At 46.4% G+C, this 19,277-nt stretch overlaps 1 protein-coding gene across 2 annotated transcripts in view; it reads left to right on the forward strand.

Moving 5' to 3' along the window:
* The window catches only part of PRKCB (protein kinase C beta), a 371,817-nt gene that overhangs the window by 335,409 nt on the left and 17,131 nt on the right, over nucleotides 1–19,277 (forward strand). For both annotated transcript variants that reach the window (XM_040257896.1, XM_040257905.1), the window contains exons 14-16: nucleotides 1,957–2,037; nucleotides 2,326–2,433; nucleotides 8,734–8,874. In XM_040257896.1, the coding sequence (XP_040113830.1) occupies nucleotides 1,957–2,037; nucleotides 2,326–2,433; nucleotides 8,734–8,874 (330 nt within the window). The remainder of the gene's footprint in view (nucleotides 1–1,956; nucleotides 2,038–2,325; nucleotides 2,434–8,733; nucleotides 8,875–19,277) is intronic.

Here is a 19,277-nt window from a genome sequence, read left to right on the forward strand (position 1 = left end):
CATTGCAGGCAGTTCTCCTCAGAGACACTTGTGATTTCAGGGCAGACACCAAGATGGGAGATGGAGGTGGATAAACAGCCCTTATAGCCAAGCTTTATAGCCAAGCTTTATAGCCAAGCTTGCTCAGACACATTTGTTGAGGAAAACCAACTATCACTGAATTAGAGAACTTTTAAGTCATAGCTGACATTTTGAGGGCATAATATGTGAGAGGCACACATTTCTCTTTCATCCTATTAAAACTCTGTGACATAGATATTATTATACACTTGGTTTTGTAGGTGAGGAAACTGAGAGTTAGGGACATTAAGTAACATCTCCTGGGGTCACAGGCTGGGCGACAGGAGTCAGGATTCCAGCTCTGGACTGTGTGGCCCTCAGTCCTCAACCCCTTAACCTTTGCCGTATCACCTTCCAATCTCTTTTTTTTTTTTTTTGAACTTTTTATTTTGTATTGGGGTATAGCCAATTAACAATGGTGTGATAGTTTCAGGTGAACAGCAAAGGGACTCAGCCATACATATCCATGTATCCATTCTCCCCCAAACTCCGCTCCCATCCAGGCTGCCACATGACATGGAACAGAGTTCCTTGTGCTATACAGTAGGTCTCTGTTGGTTATCCATTTAAAATATAACAGTGTGTACATGTCGATCCCTAACTCCTTAACTAATCCTTTTGATACATTTAGTTTTCACCCCTTCATCCTAATGAGGGGCATCACTGGTGGCTCAGAGGTTAAAGCGTCTGCCTGCAATGCGGGAGACCTGGGTTTGATCCCTGGGTTGGGAAGATCCCCTGGAGAAGGAAATGGCAACCCACTCCAGTATTCTTGCCTGGAGAATCCCGTGGACGGAGGAGCCTGGTAGGCTACAGTCCACGGGGTCACAAAGAGTCGGACACGACTGAGCAACTTCACTCACTCACTTCACTCACATCCTAATGGATGGTCACACAGCTGTTCTAGACTTTACCATGCTCTGGCAATTTGGTCATAAGTATGAAAACCTTTAAAACTAGATATATCATTTGATCCACCAGTTCTCCTCCTAGGAGTTTATCTTAAGGAAAGAAAATTGGACACATATCTAATTGCATGGAAGAAACCTAATCAGTTGGATATTGATGAAATAGATTTTGGTATATCCATCCAATGGAACATTATGCAGAGGAGAAAAAGCTGGTTATGTTGATGTACAGGTATTAGCATGGAAATTCTAAATGAATAAAATGCTTTATTAAAGTTCCATATATTAAAGTATTTATGTAAAGTACATTCATACACACAAAGTTTAATATATATATATAGAAAAAAATCTAGAGGAAAATAGACCAAATATCAATCATAATGTCTCTCTTGATAAAGAACTGTTTTAATTGTATTCTCGTAGTATATCTGTATTTTAAATAAATAATAACTGCCATTACATTTTTTAACTTAAAAATTTTTTAATTGTGGCAAAAAAAACACATCACCGTCTTAACCATTTCTAAGCATACGGTAGTCTTACGCACGGTCACATTGTTGTGTAAATGCTATTGCTTTTATCATGAGAAAGAAAGACGAGTTTTCTCCTTTAAAATGCTGTGCTGACTGTATTAAAATTAAAAATAACCGTACTAAGTGCTTTGAAAAGGCAATGTGACATACACAGATGCCTTCCCCGCCTGCAGGTATCTCTGTAAAGGATATCCATCTTCTGAAGGTAAAGAAATAGCCTCAGTGGACACTGGACTCTCTGTTCACTCCTTTAGACAGAGGCCCACATCTGGGACTGTGACGGCCAATTTAATCTTTCACAATGGGCGGGTGTCAGGAAAAGGAAGAACCCTTCCCCCCCCCTTCGCCCCCCCCCCCGAGGGATGCTCCACTCTTATAGTAAGGGAAGCGCATATTCATTCTCCGTCACTGCAAGCACCTGCACGTCTTCCTGACGGATGCCTTCTGTTTTCCAGATAATTGCTTATCAGCCCTATGGGAAGTCCGTGGATTGGTGGGCATTTGGCGTCCTGCTGTATGAGATGTTGGCTGGGCAGGTAATTGAATTTTAAGTGACTTGTAAGGAAAGTCCTCCCTCACCCCCAGCCCCGTGGTTTCTTTAAGAGAGTCAGCCGGATACCAGCTCACAGCTCGGAACCTCTGTGATTTCCATGACCTTGGGGTTACCCTCGTCTGTTGACCCCATTTCCTTATCCTCTTCCTGGAAGCCCTGGGTATGGCTTGGCTGTGGACCCCAGGGAGCTGGGTACGCTGGTTTGGGGCAGTTGGGCAGGGGATATAGTTCCTGCAGGACTCCTTCTGCTACCCTGTGCTCTGTTCCGCAGGCACCGTTTGAAGGGGAGGATGAGGATGAACTCTTCCAGTCAATCATGGAACACAATGTGGCTTATCCGAAGTCCATGTCCAAGGAAGCTGTGGCCATCTGCAAAGGGGTGAGTGAACCCCTTAAAGCTGGCAGCCAGGACCACCACCTGCAGGGGTGCAGGTCGTGCCCTGCACAAGGATGCTGCGCCTGGGGCAGGGGAGGGGTAGTGGAGGTCAAACTCCACCCCTGGTCCACTGACCAGCCTGTGAGCCTGGAGCAGACCTGCTGCCTCCCAGAGGAAAGGGAGCTTTCTTCTAATTCACACCGAAGCACCATAGAGGCCTGCCTGCAACAGCATGTTGCTGCTGGCTGGGCTCCAAGCTCTAGGCCAACACAGAGGAAGGCTTATGGAATGAATGAGATGGCGAGCCCAGAAACTTTGCCAAAGAGCTGGAACCTGGGGAAGGTACCCAAGAGGGGTGCGGCATGACTGGTCAGCCTACTCAGCGCTGGGGCCTGAGTTTAGTTAATAGTAAGAGTGTGTGACTTTTGTCCTAAGAAAATAATCACAGTATTGAGTTTAAGGGATCCTCTAGATAAGTTGACCCAAATTGAGTGTCTCCCAACCCGTACTCTCCCCCTAACCCACAAATGACTGAAAAGTTTGCGAGTTTGTACATTGTGATGTATGCAAATTTACCTGTGAACAAAGCAGGACACCTGTTTTGGGTAAGGATTGCTTGTTTTTTTGTGTGTGTTTGGCCAGGACATGCTCACAATGACATGGGTGAATACCTGGAGACCAGTGGTTCTCCCCATTGGCACCATCAGAATGACCTGTGGTGCTTTTTCCAAAGGCATACACCTCAGCCTCCCCCCTAGGAATTGAATTTGGCATCTATCTGTACTGTGAAAAAGTCCCTGTGTTGCTTAAAAACCACTGCCTTTTAAGTACATTATTCAAATGTGGTAACTCTTCAGCTCTGATGAAAGAATGAAAGTAACACTGTGATACTCCAGAGAACAGGGCTCAGGGATGCTGCCTTTATGAAGTTTTCCTTCCCACCAGTCAGTAGTGCCAGCATGGCTCAGGGTTAGAGCGTGCCCACCTGTGTGTCTGGATAAACCAGGGCTGCTAGTTCAAGATCCTCATGGTGTTTGCAGATTTCTCATTACCCAACCCAGCTCTGCCCTTCCTAACCCATCAGATGGCATGTGAGCTGGCCTGAGTGAAGGAAAGCTGAACTCAGGAGGTTTATAACAGCTGGGCCAACCTCAATCTAGAAGCACCTTGTTGTGCTGCCTGAATTCCCACTCTTAGTGAATCACCTAAGCTTTGTGTGTCAGCTGCATAGGTTAGGATGCAAATATCCCTGGGGAAGACATATGTGAATTCATCTCAGTCCCTAACATCTCAAATTTATAGTTTGAAAATAGTTTTGGAAGGTATGAGGCAGGAAGAGGGAAGAGGAGGTAGAGGGCATGGAGAGGTTCATGTGCTTGCCTAGTCACTCAGTTGTGTCCGTCTCTTTGTGACCCCCATGGACTGTAGCCCACCAGGATTCTCTGTCCATGGGATTCTCCAGGCAAGAATACTGGAGTGGGTTGCCATGCCCTCCTCCAGGGGATCTTCCCAACCCAGGGATCAAACCCAGGACTCCTACATTGCAGGCAGATTCTTTACCATCTGAGCCACCAGGGAAGCCCAAGAATACGAGAGTGGGTAGCCTATTCTTTCTCCAGGGGATCTTCCTGGCCCAGGAATTGAACTGGGGTCTTCTGCATTGCAGATGGATTCTTTACCAGCTGAGCTGTTCATGAGGAGCTTAAATGAGGCCCTTGGCAAAGAGAGGGCATAGAACAAGGCCAGGGCAAACCCCTACAGTCATCATACAGGATGGGGAGAGAGGGAGAGACTGTATTGGAAGCCAGTCTTTCCTTCAGATAAGAATGTGTCCTCTCCTCTCCTGATTTTTCTGGGCAGAAACCCGCATTTGAGTTCAAGTCTGAGCATTATTAACCCTATGACAGCCGGGAAGTTGTTCCACCTCATCTGCAGATTGGAAACATGCGTATGGGACCGCCCATTTGATCAGGGTTCTCTGATCAGGAGATGAGTTATACAGGGTGTGGAGAGAGGGAGCTCTTAGTTTGTTAAATAGTTGCCAACATTAGAGAATGGATATGTGGACACAGGGAGGGAAGAGGGTGGGTGAATTGGGAGATTAGGATTGACATATATTGCTACCATATGTAAAACAGATAGCTAGCAGGAACCTGTTATAAAGCACAGGAAGCTCAGCTCAGTGCTCTGTGATGACCTAGATGGGGGTGGATGGGAGGGAGGTCCCAGAGGGAGGAGATATATGTCTACATATAGCTGATTCTCTTCATTGTACAGCAGAAACTAACACAACTGTGTAAAGCAGTAATAGTCCAATAAAAACAAAGAAATAAAATCACTGGAGGGAAAAAAAATGGCGACCTTTAAAGATCAGGGGATTTCCTCTAACATTCAGCTTTCCAGTTTCTTTTGAAAAATCTGATCTCTCCACGCTGGTCTGACATTCCTGGAAGGCATCAGTCAGCTGCTGTATTGGAAGCCGGTCTGTCCTTCAGATAAGAATGCGTCCTCTTCTCTCCTGATTTTTCTGGGCAGAAACCCGTATTTGAATTCAAGTCCGAGCATTATTAACCCTATGACAGCCGGGAAGTTGTTCCACCTCATCTGCAGATTGGGGACACACGTATGGGACCTCACACAGGGTTCTCTGATCAGGAGATGAGTTAATACAAGGAACTCAGTTGAGAGTCTGTCACTCTGTTCCAAAACCCTTGGGTTACGACTCCTGCTGTTACTAACCCTGCCACTGCCGTGTTACATGCTAACCTCCTGTTGATATTCGAGTTTGCATTCCCTGTGACTTGGGTTTTTAAAGTGGGGGATTTAGGAACTCAAGACTATTTGTACATTTCAACCCTTCCACTTCCTAGATGCACAGTCTTGAGCATATTACTTTGCATCTGTTGGGCTTCTGTTTCTTTTTCGCTGAAGATGGAAAAATAATCCTCACTATACAGAATTTTGAAAGAGTGTTAAATGATGAGGTAACAGAAGAGGAATCTCCTCGCATAGTGTTGGCACACAGTAGGTGCTCCATGCATGTTCAGGACTTTCCCCTTCACAGCCCTGCCTGCCTAGACAGCTGGGGTTCTAAGTGGGTCATGGAGAAAAGGGTTTTCCAGGTCAGCTGCATTCAGCTTCAGCTCCAATTAGCAGTTTCCCTGGTAGAGCAGATTTCTATTAATTTCAGACCCATAACCTTCAGGATTAGCGAGGGTGACTTTCTTACGATTGGGTTTGGGGACCTTTCTGAGTTGAGTTGGCTGAGGCCCGTGTGGGCTTTTTCTTCAAGGTTGATGCTCCCGAGAAGGAGTGATGCTCAAGTGAACAGCCAAATGCTTCTTCCTGAACCGTGGGCCCCAGGGGATGCGTCTGGGAGGTGATCAGAGATCGGAAGAGTGATTAAGTCCAGCTGTCTGCATGGCTGGCTTCGGGCGCCGGAGCTCAGCGTGCAAGAGCTGAGCACAGCCTCACATTAGTGCTGGGGTGTTTCTGCAGTGGTTTTCCTCCGCCTAGCATTCTCCTATTTACATGGAAAGTGAGCTAGGTTTTTGAAAACAGTCTCATTCCATTTGAAAATGTCCTATTATCTAGGGGTCCCCAAGATCTATGCCCGGTGATCTGAAGTGGAGCTGATGTAATAATAATAAGAGTGAAGAGCACCATAAATACAATCCACTTGAATCATCCGCAAACCACGCCCCCACCCCAGTCCGAGGAAAAACGTGTCTTCCTTTAAACTGGTCCCCGGTGCCAAAAAGGTTGGGGACTGCCGTTATCCATCCCATTAAAGACCCTATTTTCTACCATTAAAAAAAAGTATACAGTTTGCTTGGATCACTCCCCCTTTGAATAAACTTAAAGCCGACAGAAGCCCCAGTTGGCCATACATTAAGGTGAAAACATAAGGTGGAGCTTCAAGACTCTGGGTCAGGCTGATCTGTTCAAAGCGCAGCTCTGTTACTTAGCTGGGTGATCTCAGGCAGATGCTTGCTTCTCTGGACCCAGTGTCTTTATGCGGAAAATGAGGATAATAGTTTCTGAGGCCTTAATGTTGTGAAGATGAAAGAGTAACGGATAATAGCTGTGAGCCCGGGCACACAGGAAGTGCTCAGGACATGAAAGCTGTTAGTTTCTTATATATACTTTTATGTATGTATGTATTTTTGGCTGTGCTGGGTCTTCGTTGCTGCCCGGGCTTCTCCCTAGTTGGAGTGAGTGGGGTTGCTCTCCCGTTGCAGTGCGCTGGCTTCTCACTGCAGTGGCTTGTCTTGCTCTGGAGCGTGGCCTCCAGGTGCACGGGCTCTAGTAGTTATGACGCCTGGGCTCTGCAGTTGGAGTTCTCGGGCTCTACAGTACAGGCCCGGTAGTATCGGCACACAGGCATAGTTGCTCCGCAGCATGTGCGATCTTCCCAGACCAGGGATTGAACCCGCATTTCCTGCACTGACTGCAGATTCTTTACCACTGAGCCACCGGGGAAGCCCCAGAAGCTGTTGTGGATAGGATTGCTGACTGTGCCAACCAAGGCCACATAACCTTTTCTTTCCTCCCATTCTAATGCTACACAAAAGTCAAGATTTGGCCCAATTTCCTTGCCCTCCCTAAACTTTTCCTGACCAAGCAAGACCACAGATCATCCCTGGGGAACCACATGGAATCTATGTCTCTAAATGTCCAAGTTTTAGAGGTCAGCAGAAATGAGATCCAATCCCAGCTCTGCCATCTACTGTCTCTGTGAGTCCTTGCCAGTTGCTTAACCCTCTGAGTGTCAATTGCCTTGTCACCCAGGTGGGGAAAAATTAAAACACCCAACTCATTGGGTCATTGTGAGACTCGGGTAAGACTAGGCATAAAATTTATAAAGAAGTAGCTTAGAAACCGGAGAAGGCAATGGCACCCCATTCCAGTACTCTTGCCTGGAAAATCCCATGGATGGAGGAGCCTGGTGGGCTATAGTCCATGGGGTCGCTAAGAGTCGGACATGACTGGGTGACTTCACTTTCACTTTGACTTTCATGCATTGGAGAAAGAAATGGCAACCCACTCCAGTGTTCTTGCCTGGAGAATCCCAGGGACGGGGGAGCCTGGTGGGCTGCCACCTATGGGGTCGCACAGAGTCGGACACGACTGAAGCGACTCCGCAGCAGCAGCAGCAGCAGCTTAGAAACAGAAGTGCAGGGTTATTTTTCCCCTAGAAGATACAGCATGTGTGGAAAGTATGTGCTTCTCTGTGTGTGGGGGTGTAGGAGGGTAGTTTCTGATGACAGATTATCTGCAGCAAGAATCAGGCTGAGCTGAAAGTCCAACAGAGTAGGTGTGAATTGCTGAATTCATCCCTTCCCCCCATAATCCTCAAGCCCTGGGCAAAAACCTGAGGAGTCTGACGTCATGGGCTTCTTGGTGTCAAGTCAACTCCAGGAAGCTTCATGGTCTTGTATGTTTCAATAGTTTTGCTTCTTCTTTTGATGGCCTCTTGCTGATCTTTCTTTTTTAAAAAATTAATCATCAACTCCTCCGTCTTGACTCTCTGTGCATTTGCTTAAGTCTCGAGATCAGAGATATTTTCCTGCTGCTTTGCACTCATTTACAAGAGGGAGCCTGTCTGGTTTCATCTTGGAGCGTCTATTCATCTTGTTATTTAGCTCTGGCTCAGAGACCCAAAGATGGAGGGTTTTGATAATTAAGTAATTTAAATGGGACACCAAAGAAACCTCAGCGGAGTTTAGTGTAATGTATGATACAAGGGAAATGAGCTGGGCTAGGTTTTGACTATTTAATGAGCTTTTGGAAAGTAATTACTTGAAACTTGGGTCCATTTGACTAATATTTTTTCTTCTGTCTTGTCATTTTCACAAGCGCTTTACTGAGAAATGCAAATATTATCTGAATGAACGTGCCCTTTGCTTTGGTCAAACTTCCGTTTCCTTTTGGTAGCAGGAGGAGAATTTGAAGATATTGAAACTGTTCTCATTAAATGCATCAGTAATTGCATAGAAGTCATTCTTAAATCAAAATGCACCATGTGATATTTCTGACTTGAAGTTGAGGGCCATGGTCAGGCTGAAGTGTGATTAACTGTAAGGGACTTTACTCTGGGACTGGGAGCAGCAGACACTACTGTTGGGTCCTCCTATTAGAAAGACCTGGCTGGGAAATTACTGCTGGGATGAAACGCCAAAAATAAAGATTTAGCTGGGAGTCTTCTTTGCGCTGTCTTCCCTCATTCATAGGAGCGATCATTTCTGAGAGTCCCACATTGCCTCTTCTGAAATTCATTCTACATTTCTCTTTCTCTTGAAGCTGATGACCAAACACCCAGGCAAACGTCTGGGTTGTGGACCTGAAGGTGAACGTGACATCAAAGAGCATGCGTTTTTCCGGTATATTGACTGGGAGAAACTTGAACGCAAAGAGATTCAGCCCCCATATAAGCCGAAAGCTGTAAGTAAACCGTTCTCTAAAGGCAGTTGGGTCCACATCATAATGTTTTTTGGGTCCACATCTTAACAGGCTCTTTTCCTCTCTCTGATGTGTGGTGCCCTCCGAGGGGTGGACCTCGATGAACATGTCTATAAGTGTTCATATTTATACTCAAAGGCAGCAGGTACAAAAATGGAGATTTGTGCCCGCACAGCCTCGATACATGCGGGAAAGACCATGGATGTTGTGTTTTTGTTTTATTGATTCAATTATTGTAACCGTCTGAGCTGGCAGCTTTGGGGGAAAGGTTTTTGGGTGAGCCGAGTCAGATCCATTTTTGGACTGTGATAAAGAATCTAATTTCGCCCTCGGTCTTTCCTTGGTTCAACTGTGTCATTTTCTCTTCAAACTGACATTGAAAAGGTCATGTTGTTTATCTCAACAGTATTTAAATTTAATTCTGAAATATACACTCCATCTGAGTCAGTAAAGAAGATAGAACTCCCAGCCAGCTCCCACCCAAGGCGAACCAGAATGAAGCAGAGGCTGGCATGCTGGTAAAGCCCTCCCGGAGGCTCTGGGTGTGGATATGGCTCTTGGGCAGTTGTTGTAAGAGTGAAAGTCTCACATTTCCCAAGGTCGTGTGCCCGCAGGAGCACTTCCATCCCCAAGGACTGGGCAGGGAGGAGGAGTCTTCTCTTGGATTAATCAGGACCGTGATTCTACCAGAAGGCTATTTTTTTGTTAAACTACAGGGGAGACCTGGTGACTTTATTATGGGTTGTAACTGCTGGCTAAGGCTGAAAAGTAGTAAGGCTGAACATAAACTTTGTTATCCAAACCAAAAGTCATGAGGATCTCAGCTGTGAAAAATGATAGTGAAAGTGATGCTTGTTTTGATATTATTATTAATTTCATGACCACTTACCTGGCCATATTAAGCAGTTCACATGCAGCATCTAAGCAAATCCTCAAAATAAAATATTATGCAGGTGCTGTTATTCCACTTCATGGAAGAGGAAATGGAAGCTCATAAAAGTTGAGTGCTCTCTCCAAGTTCATTCAGCCAGTGTGTGAGGAAGTGAGGATTCACAGAGTCTGACTCCATTAGAGGCAATACCAGGATGCCCCGGGGCAAAGGACATGTAGCTTAAGGAAGCCTCCCAGGTGCTTCTCACATCTCCCAGCCCTGCACACCCCAAATGATTAGATTCACAGAATCCCTGATGAGTCCTGTTTCTCTCTGGACAATTCCTGGTGTTCAGTCTTGGGGTCCTTTAGAGGCAGCGAGTTCCACATTGTGATCCTTCTGATTGCTGCCAGTATGTATAGTGATACCAACTCAGCCTCCTCAGAATCTCCATCACTGAGTCCTGTTCTGTCAACCAGAGCCTCTTTCTCTGATACTCCGGAAACCTGCAGTTCCTGGGCTCAACACGCCCCTTGTCCACCTGTAAGCATGTCCCATATGACACCACCTGTTGTCCTCCAGGTTAGCAACATCCATCTTGAAATGCAGACACAGGGTTGAGCACAGTATTCCTAATCGTGTCTGACCCTCATGAATACAGTGGGTCCCATAAACCATCTCTTGATTGCTTTACATCTGGAGAACTTGGACGAGTCATTTCCCCTCTCTGCTCCTCTTTTGCATCCTCTGAAATACAAGGATGGCAACAGTTTCTTTATTGGGGGGAGGGTCGTGGTGCATAAAGCACTCAGTACCTGACTGGTACACAGTAGGCCCTCCGGGAGAGTTGATGATTTTTGTTAGCGACATGTCACCTGTTGGTCAATGTCTCGGGTGCAGGGTCTTTGAAGGGGCAGAGCATTGTAGGGTCCTGCTGATCCTAGTCCCTGAGATAATGCCCATGGGTGCACTTGGGGTTCGTGTGTACACCTGCATGTCATAGGCAGTATCATCATTTTTATTATATATATATAAGAAAGGACCAAAAAGCAATCTGAAAGACAAGAGTGGGTTCTCCAGTCAGGAAAATGGGAACTTGAGGGGGCATGCACACCCTATTTGGGTTTTGCAGGGCTATTCATGAGGTCTCAATATGCAGATCAGCCTCTCTCCACTTGGCTAGAGGAGAGATGTATATGCCCCCATCCCCACCAGAATTGAACCACTGACATTTGAGGTTCTTTCCTTGCTTAGAGAGCAGTGGTTTTCAAAGAGTGGTCCCCAGACCAGCAGTATCACCTGGAAACTTTAGGAATGAAATTCTCAGGCTCCCACCCCAGACCTCCTGAGTCAGAAACCGTGCTGTGGGGCTCTCAAGGGGAATCTGATAATGCTCCAGTCTGGGACTCACTGCTGTGGAGCTCATGGTCAAAAGCTCTTGCAGGGAAGCTAGATAGAGGCCAAAGAAACGTGGCAGGGAGAGAAATCTCTTTAAGGGGAAGACAGTGGTTTTTACACAGTCTGAGTGAGGAGGGGTGCCTTCCAGGAACAGGTCACAGACTCAGATGGCTACAGAGGCCAAGCAGGTAATGTCCGTGAAGGAGGTGGGAGTGGTTTAAGGAGGGGCAGACGGGGGAGCTGGTGGTTCTCAAAGCTCAACAGGTGGGTGTTCATCTCCAGCTGACCAATTGGAGGGTCCTGTGCATCATCACTGATTATTATTTTCTTTTTGTCTTATTCATGAAAGTAAGAGTGGTCTTTCCCTGGGGACCTTCTGTGAGGCAGGCATGGGGCCAGCCAGGTCAGTCCTATGGCAGGCTCTGCACTGCTGCGTCTTCCTCAGGACTTTTGTATGAAATCTCCCTATTTTAAAAAACATATCAGCAACAATATTTTAAAAATTAGACACAACTCAAGTCAAATAAAACACCCATGATGAAGCATACGTGGCTGTCAGCTTATAACCTCTAGGGTAGCGATCTTGCAGAGTCTGGTTGATGTTTAGCTGGGTCCCATAAGTGCTGGTTACTTACAACCAGAGTCCACTTTGGCTGGTTAAATACTTTGAATATTTACCCTGGCCCACAGAGGGTGCTCAGGAAAAATGAGCTGTTCTTATCATTGATAACACAAAATGGTTACAACAGCTAGTGATGGTCCGTAGGTGTTCTGTATTGGATATGGTTTCCAACCAGCTGATGTCTTGAAATGTTTGTGTGGTTTAACAATGACCTTCAAAGTACAGTGACTGGCCTGGGCTATAGACTTCAAGATGTACTACCATCACCTCTAAGGAGACAAGACACTGAATATAGAATTTCTGATTCCTAGGGTAAATTCAAAATAAACATAATAATGTATACACTGAACTTCCCTGGCTGCTCAGCTGGTAAAGAATCCACCAGAAATACAGGAGACCTCAGTTCGATTCCTGGGTCAGGAAGATCCCCTGGAGAAAGGATAGGCTACCCACTCCAGTGTTCTTGAGCTTCTCTTGTGGCTTAGTTGGTGAAGAATCTGCCTGCAATGTGGGAGACCCCAGTTCAATTCCTGGGTCAGGAAGATCCCCTGGAGAAAGGATGGGCTACCCACACCAGTATTCTTGGGCTTCCCTGGTGGCTCAGACAGTAAAGAATTGACCTGCAATGCAGGAGACCTGGGTTCGATCCCTGACTTAGGAAGATCCCCTGGAGGAGGGTATGACAACCCACTCTAGTATTCTTGCCTGGAGAATCCCCATGGACAGAGGAGCCTGGTGGGCTACAGTCCATGGGGTCACAGAGTCCGACATGTCTGAGCGACTAAGCACAACACAGCACAATGTATATACATCACACACTCATTCGATTCAACTTGGGTATATGCCTTTCACAAAGCAGTTGCCAGCCCTAGAGCCCCCAGCCCCCACCTGAGGATTTCACATTTTCCCTTTCCCCACCCTTTCTGAAAGGCCCTGGTGAGTGTGTGCAGAGTTCCATGTGCTTCTCAGGATATTGAAAGGCGTGCATGTATCTGTCAGTGTTCCTGACTCATGCTATTAAATAGAGTGCAGCAAGAGAAAGAAAAACCACGGGGCAATAACAGAGGATTATATTCAAACACCAGTGAAGGGTGCTATTATTGAAGGTTCATTAAAATAATTTTACATGGATTTTTAAAGTCGTTCTCAGTGCATCTTTTATTGTGGCAGGAGCTGTTCGCATAGTATCATTGGAAACTACTGAAATACACTGGCTTCATGTGTTGTTTCAGGGTACAAGAGTAATTTTTTTAATGTCCCTCCGATTGTGTCATTCTCTTGCTTAAACCTCGCCCCTCCAACCCCCTCCCTCCCGACCCCACTCCATCAATGGCTCTCTGCCCTCCCCTGGGATACTGTCTGTTTTTCCTCAGCAAATATGGCTTTTAGGGTCTTCCTTGAACCAGCCTCTACTGCCTCCCCAGGCTCCTATCTTCAAGAACTGGCATTGCTGAGTGTCATTCAGCTCCTCAAACTCAGAGTGCCTTCCTTCCCTTCCTGGCTCTGCCCATACAGAGCCAGCCACCTGGGAACCCCAGAGCCGTCCCATGCTCCCTCCCTCCCTAACCCTCCTGGTACCTTACTCTTTCCTCCTCATCAAATCAGTAAACTGTCACCCACTCAGGGAAGCTCTTGTCAGTTGCCTTGTAGGGATCATCTGCTAAAGTCCTATCAACAAACTCATCACACTTTGTCGTAATTGTTCAGCGTAAGGTCTGTCTTTCTGGCGAGACCAAAAGACTGTCTTTTTCAGTGTTGGACCCCAGTGCTTAGCGTAAGGTTGAGCGCATAACGGGTGCTTAATAATTTTTTCTTTACTGAGTAAATGAATGATTCAATGAAAGGCTGTCAAATAAGTTGTTGTAGTGCACTGTGCTGAGGAACATCCTGGATTCTTTAGGGATATTTATTAGAGCACAGAGGGGGTTTTTCTCATGCCCAGCAGCGAAGCTCAAATAAATTGGTTGTTGTGTAAGTTACCCTATTTATAAAGGGCTATAATTTGGGTACTGAATTGTATCTGTCATAGCATCATTTGGTTGTGTGATGAAAGAGCTGATGATGCAATGCGTGAATTGTTGCACTTTGGAAGGGGAGGGCTGTGACTCCCACAGCCTGTTATTGCCCAGCCAATGGTACAGGCACCATGAGGTAGCCTAGCAGAGCTTGTTAAACGTTAATGTGCACACAGAGTCTCTTGGACATATGATTAAAATGTGGGTTCTGATTCAGCCAGTCTATCACAGGGCCTGAGATACTGCATTTCTATGATGCTCCCAGATGAGATACTGCCGCTGGACCATGGTATAGCAGGGGCTAGGACATGGTTGGGTGGGGTATGACCAGCCAGTGAGTTGACTGGTAGATCCTGTTGTAATTGGTGTGCCATGTAGCGTGGTGAAGGCTGTGCTGAAGGGGCGTATAAGCTGTAGTACAGAATGTTCTTTGTATGTGACTTGGGATGCCCAGCAGGGTCTTCTGGGTCAGTGTGTGGTGAGTGGGAGCTGCTGGTTTGTGGGTGAAGGGCAGAGTATGTGACTGGGTGTGTCGTGGGGCAGTGGGTTGAGAAGCGGTGTGATCTGGTTCTGTCCTCTAGTGGGGGTGTTATGGGTTACGCATTCATCACCTGTTTATTGAGGTTAGGTGCTCTTCTGGGTCATACAGACACAACAGTAAAAATAATAAAAATCTCTGCCCTTGTGGAACTTAATCTTCTAGAGGGAGTGGACAAATAAACATAGAAATCGGTGGGTATGTTTGTTAGAAGTTGATCAGCGTTATGGAGGGGTGGGGACTTGGAGAGCTGGGTCACAGAGAGGTCAGTTTCAGTTTCTCTATTTATTTATTTGGCTGCATTGTGTCTTCGTTGTGGGACTGGGGGCTCAGTAGTTGCAGTGTGTGGGCTCCTCAGTTGCTCGAGATGTATGGGGTCTTAGTTCCCTGACCTGGGATCAAACCCTCATCCCCTGCATTGCAAGGCGGATTCCTAACCACTGGACCACCAGGGAAGTCCCTGAGAGGTCAGTTTTAAATAGGGTCGTTGGAAAGTCTCACTGAGAAAGTGACATTTCAGCAAAGATGGGAAGAAGGTGAGGGAGGGAGGGAGCCATGTGTATATCTGGGGGTGAAAGTGGTTTGGTAGTATTAACAGGTGCAAAGGCCCTGAGGCAGGTGTAAAGGCCCTGAGGCAGGAGCTTGCCTGGCACATTTAGGAAGGAGCAGAGAGTCCAGGTGGCTGAGCGGAGCAGGCAATGGAGAGAGTAAACGGAGATGAGATCAGAGAGGCCATGGGAGAAGCAGGTGGTACAGGCCGTTGTAGGATCTTTGACTTTTACTCCAACTAAGATGGGCAGAGAAATAGCTTGATCTGACTGTTGTGGGGACAGGGGTAGGTTGCTAATCCAGGTGAGAGGTGCTCAACACATGGACAGGATGATGTTCTAGCCTCCAAGTTGAGTTCATCTTGGCTTCCTCAGTCCCTCCGCAGTTCCTCGCACCTGGTGGGTGCTCAGTAATTACCCCAGGGGCATGAAGGAATGGATGAAGACGACTCCAGACTATCTGCATAATTGCCCTCAGGTGTAAAGCGATGGCTGAGTGTTGGGCCTGGTGAGAAGTAGGGTGAACTGATGAAATGGATAGTCATGGAAGCTTCTGGAGTCCAGAGTGCCATCTTGAGGGCATAGAGCAGGGCATGGTTATCCAGTGGATTATACTTCTTCTGGTCCGTGTGAATGACGTCATGACATGGAATGCTCCGTGTGCCAGGGTCTGTAACCGGAAGTTCCCACTGGGTGACCAGCTCAGAGTTCGGCTGTGCTGGAGTGGAGGGTGCATTGAGACCACTCTGTGGTGAACATGTCTTATTGGAGAATTTGTAGCATGAGGTGCTATAGTCTCACAGATGTTAGCAAGATAGGCTGGCACGTGTGTGTTAGTTGCTTGTTCATGTCCGACTCTTTGTGATCCCACGGCCTGTAGCCAGCCAGGCTTCTCTGTCCATGGGATTCTCCTGGCAAGAATACTGGAGTGGGTTGCCATTTCCTTCCCCAGGGGATCTTCCCAACCCAGAAATGAAACTCAGGTCTCCTGCACTGTAGGCAGATCCTTTACCATTTGAGCTCCCAGAGAAGCCCAGGCTAGCATCAAGTCTTTAAATCAAAATGCCTGAGTGAGTGAAGTCCACTGGTGTCCGTGACACCTCATGCAGGGCTCACTGTGAAAACAAGGGAGGGACCCTGGCCTTGGGCTCGAGGCTCCAGCTGCCCCGTGGAGGCAGCCCTTGGATCAACTTACCCAACAGGCAGTGCAGCAAATTGAAGAAAGAGAGTAAAGAATTAATAACAGGGCAACAAGGATGTCCTGTTTTGTTACAGTCCAGAGAGCCTTCATCACTAGGGTGTGTACAGCCATCTGCCCACTAGTAAATGTGGCTCTATTCTTGTTCTAAAATATATCTGATCGTCGGTTCACTCTGAGCAGGAGTTGAGTACAGCTGGGCGGGACATAGACATTAAGAAGAACCCTTTCCTACATCCTTTCATCCCAGCTGGCCATTGGTTACTATCTAGATGTGATCAGCCTGCTCACCCGTCCTTCCTTCCCTCCCAGCCTCGGTGTCAGGCTCTCAGACTCCAACCCCACACGTACAACAGGCTGATGCCAATCATTTCTGCTCTGGTTACCTCTTCTCCAGTCTCATCACTTTTTGTAAAGCCCTGTAGAATTTCGAGGCATCTGCATATCTGGAAAGTCTTGGAATCTTGCAAACTAAAAAGCAAACAGAAAAACCCAACAGAGCCCCTTATCCCCCATTGTATTTTATTGAGCCTTTTGTTTAATATTGTTTCCAAAATACCACATGGGTTACTTACTGGATCACATACTGTTACTCGCATCTTCTGGGCGTCTAAATGCCGAATTGCTTCAGAGACTCAGTCGTGCTCACAGGACTTGGTTTCTTAGTAATTCTGTCATCTGAAAACACTGTTTATGTAGCTGAGGTCAAAAGCGTCAAGCACTGCTTTAATGAGCTGCAATTCTGCTCATGTGACATTCTCCTCCAAAGCCAATTGCCCTTTACACTGTGTGAGTAAGTGTCTCTGTGTGCGTATCTGAACGTGTGTTTGATGTGCTGACATTTCTGAATTGAAGCCATAAAGCATAACCTTTGTATGTTTGCTATTAAAACTCCAAATTCAAGGCTTAAGAAAGGAAGCTAACTTTGACTTAATATGATTTATTTAAGAATAGAACTGAGCTCCCCCAAGGTACCAAATGCTGACGAGAATAATACCTTTTTGAATATTAGGATTTAAAATACTTTTTTATAAAACCTGTACTATTCAAATACACTGGAAAAAAAAAAAAAAACATCGAGCTCTTCCGGCAGAGCCAGGCAACTGTGTTAAGGGCCTTCCAGGCATTACCTCATTTAATTCTCACAACCCTATGAGGTAGGTGTCATTATCACCGTATTGCAGATATGAGGGCATGAAACTTGGAAAGGTTAGGACATCTGCTCAAGGTCCAGCAACTAGGAGGTGGAACCATGGATTCCACCTGCCCAGTATCTTGGAAAGATTATTAGAAGCACTTGGAGCCCCTTTTAATAAGGTCTGTGATCACACTGATGGGAGAGAACCATGACAACAGCGTCTAATGGTGTCCGTTACATAATAGAAAAAGACTAAAGTATTCTTAAAGTTCAAATGAATTAAAATTTATTTTAAAATATTGCAACAAACAAGTAGCATATTCACACCTTTTACAATTTTCTGGCAGAATTTTTAAAAGATGCAAATCTCACTTGTTCCTTAAGGCGCTGATTTCAAGGCTGACAAGACAGCAGACACTGAATAACCCCTGGATGCGTGCCATGGCAGCATCTGAAATGAGGCACTCAGGACAGGCTCATTAAGAAGTAGACGTTTCCCCACCCGGTTCTGTTTGTTCTTTTGGTTATTCAGAGTGTGGAGTTTGCAGAGATCTTAATCAAAATATTAGACGACCTTCCTACACCGACTAACAAATAGCCAGGAGTTGTTTAGGACACGCAGTCTAGAGTCTGTGTATCTCTTTATCTCCCTTTCCACCCGTCCATGGAGAGCCTACTTAAGCTGCGGATTCAGCCGGACTCCCTTTGAAAGATGGTTGAAGTTGACAGGTCCCTGGGCCAAATGAAGTTTCTAAATCATTTGCCAGGTCCATGACTTTGAGCTGTCCCCTGGCAGAGGAGGCAATGGTTTGATTGAAATGGTAGGTGGAAAGGCCACATGCTGGGAGAGAGCATGAAGCTGTTAGGATATATCTGGCCATGACCACTGAAATATAACAGCAGTCAAAAACTGAAAATACTTTAGAAATAGAATTCAACCCCTCCATGCTGGAGACGAGGAAGCGAAGGCCAAGTTTTGCCCAAGGGACTTAGATGGGGAATATGACAGAACCAGAACAAGATAACTAGCCTTCCATTGAATGCATGCAGGACCTTAATAATGACAACTATTTATGACAGTAACAATAAAATGGGTCAGTCATATTCTATGAAATTATTCAATTTTAGTAGAAAGTGGAGCACACTATCTAATTTCGTCGTCTCATTTTACCTTCACAACAACCCCCTGAAATAGATGCTATTATTACCCACCCTGTACTGGTAAGGAAACAGGCTCAGAGAGGTTGAGTAACTTGCTCATGGTCACAAGCCAGTTTAATTTGAAATCCTATCAGTCTACCTCCGAAGCCCATATTCTTGCTTCCGTGATGTTTCTTCTTTCATCTCCCAACCCGGCTACTCAGATGTGGGATTTGAACTGCTCTTGGTCAAGTCCTGAGTTTAAATACATTCCTGGGGAATGGGCTCTGTTGCGTGAATGTCCATAAAGCCTAGCTCCTCAGTTCTGCTGTCAACCCTGCCCAGATTGTAATGCTTATCACAGCACCCCAGAAAGCTGTTGACCAAAGGCTGGGAGAACTCGAGGAGATGAGCCCATGGATCCAAGGAGACTGGGTCAAGCAGAAAGAATATGGACAGAGTCAGCAGAGCCAGGATTCAAACACCAGCCTTGGGAATCTCCTGGCAGTCCAGTGGTTAGGACTCAGCGCTTTCACTGCTGTGACCTGGGTTCCGTCTCTGGTTGGGGAATTAAGATCCCACAAATGATGCGGCACAGCAAAAAAACAAACAGACAAAACATCAGCCTTGCAATTCAGCAGCTGAATGAAGGTGGACCCCTCTGAGCCTCCACAACTGTAGGTGCTCTGATCTCAGCCAGGCTCCTACGCCTTCCCCATCAGTCCCTCTCTGAGTCCCTTGGGCAAGTCCCCAAACCTTCTCTTTCTTGAAGGTCCCCCAACTTAAGTTCTGGTCATCTTGGTCTCAGCAGATAGCCCCATCTCATAAGCTGGGGGGAGATGGAGACTCGTGGGTGCACCTGGGTGGGTGGCTTTCCTGCTCTTGCACAGTCATCTTGACCTCTTAGACCTACCTCC

The sequence above is a fragment of the Oryx dammah genome, unplaced genomic scaffold, assembly GCF_014754425.2.
Source record: "Oryx dammah isolate SB20612 unplaced genomic scaffold, SCBI_Odam_1.1 HiC_scaffold_2, whole genome shotgun sequence".
Lineage (NCBI taxonomy): Eukaryota > Metazoa > Chordata > Mammalia > Artiodactyla > Bovidae > Oryx > Oryx dammah.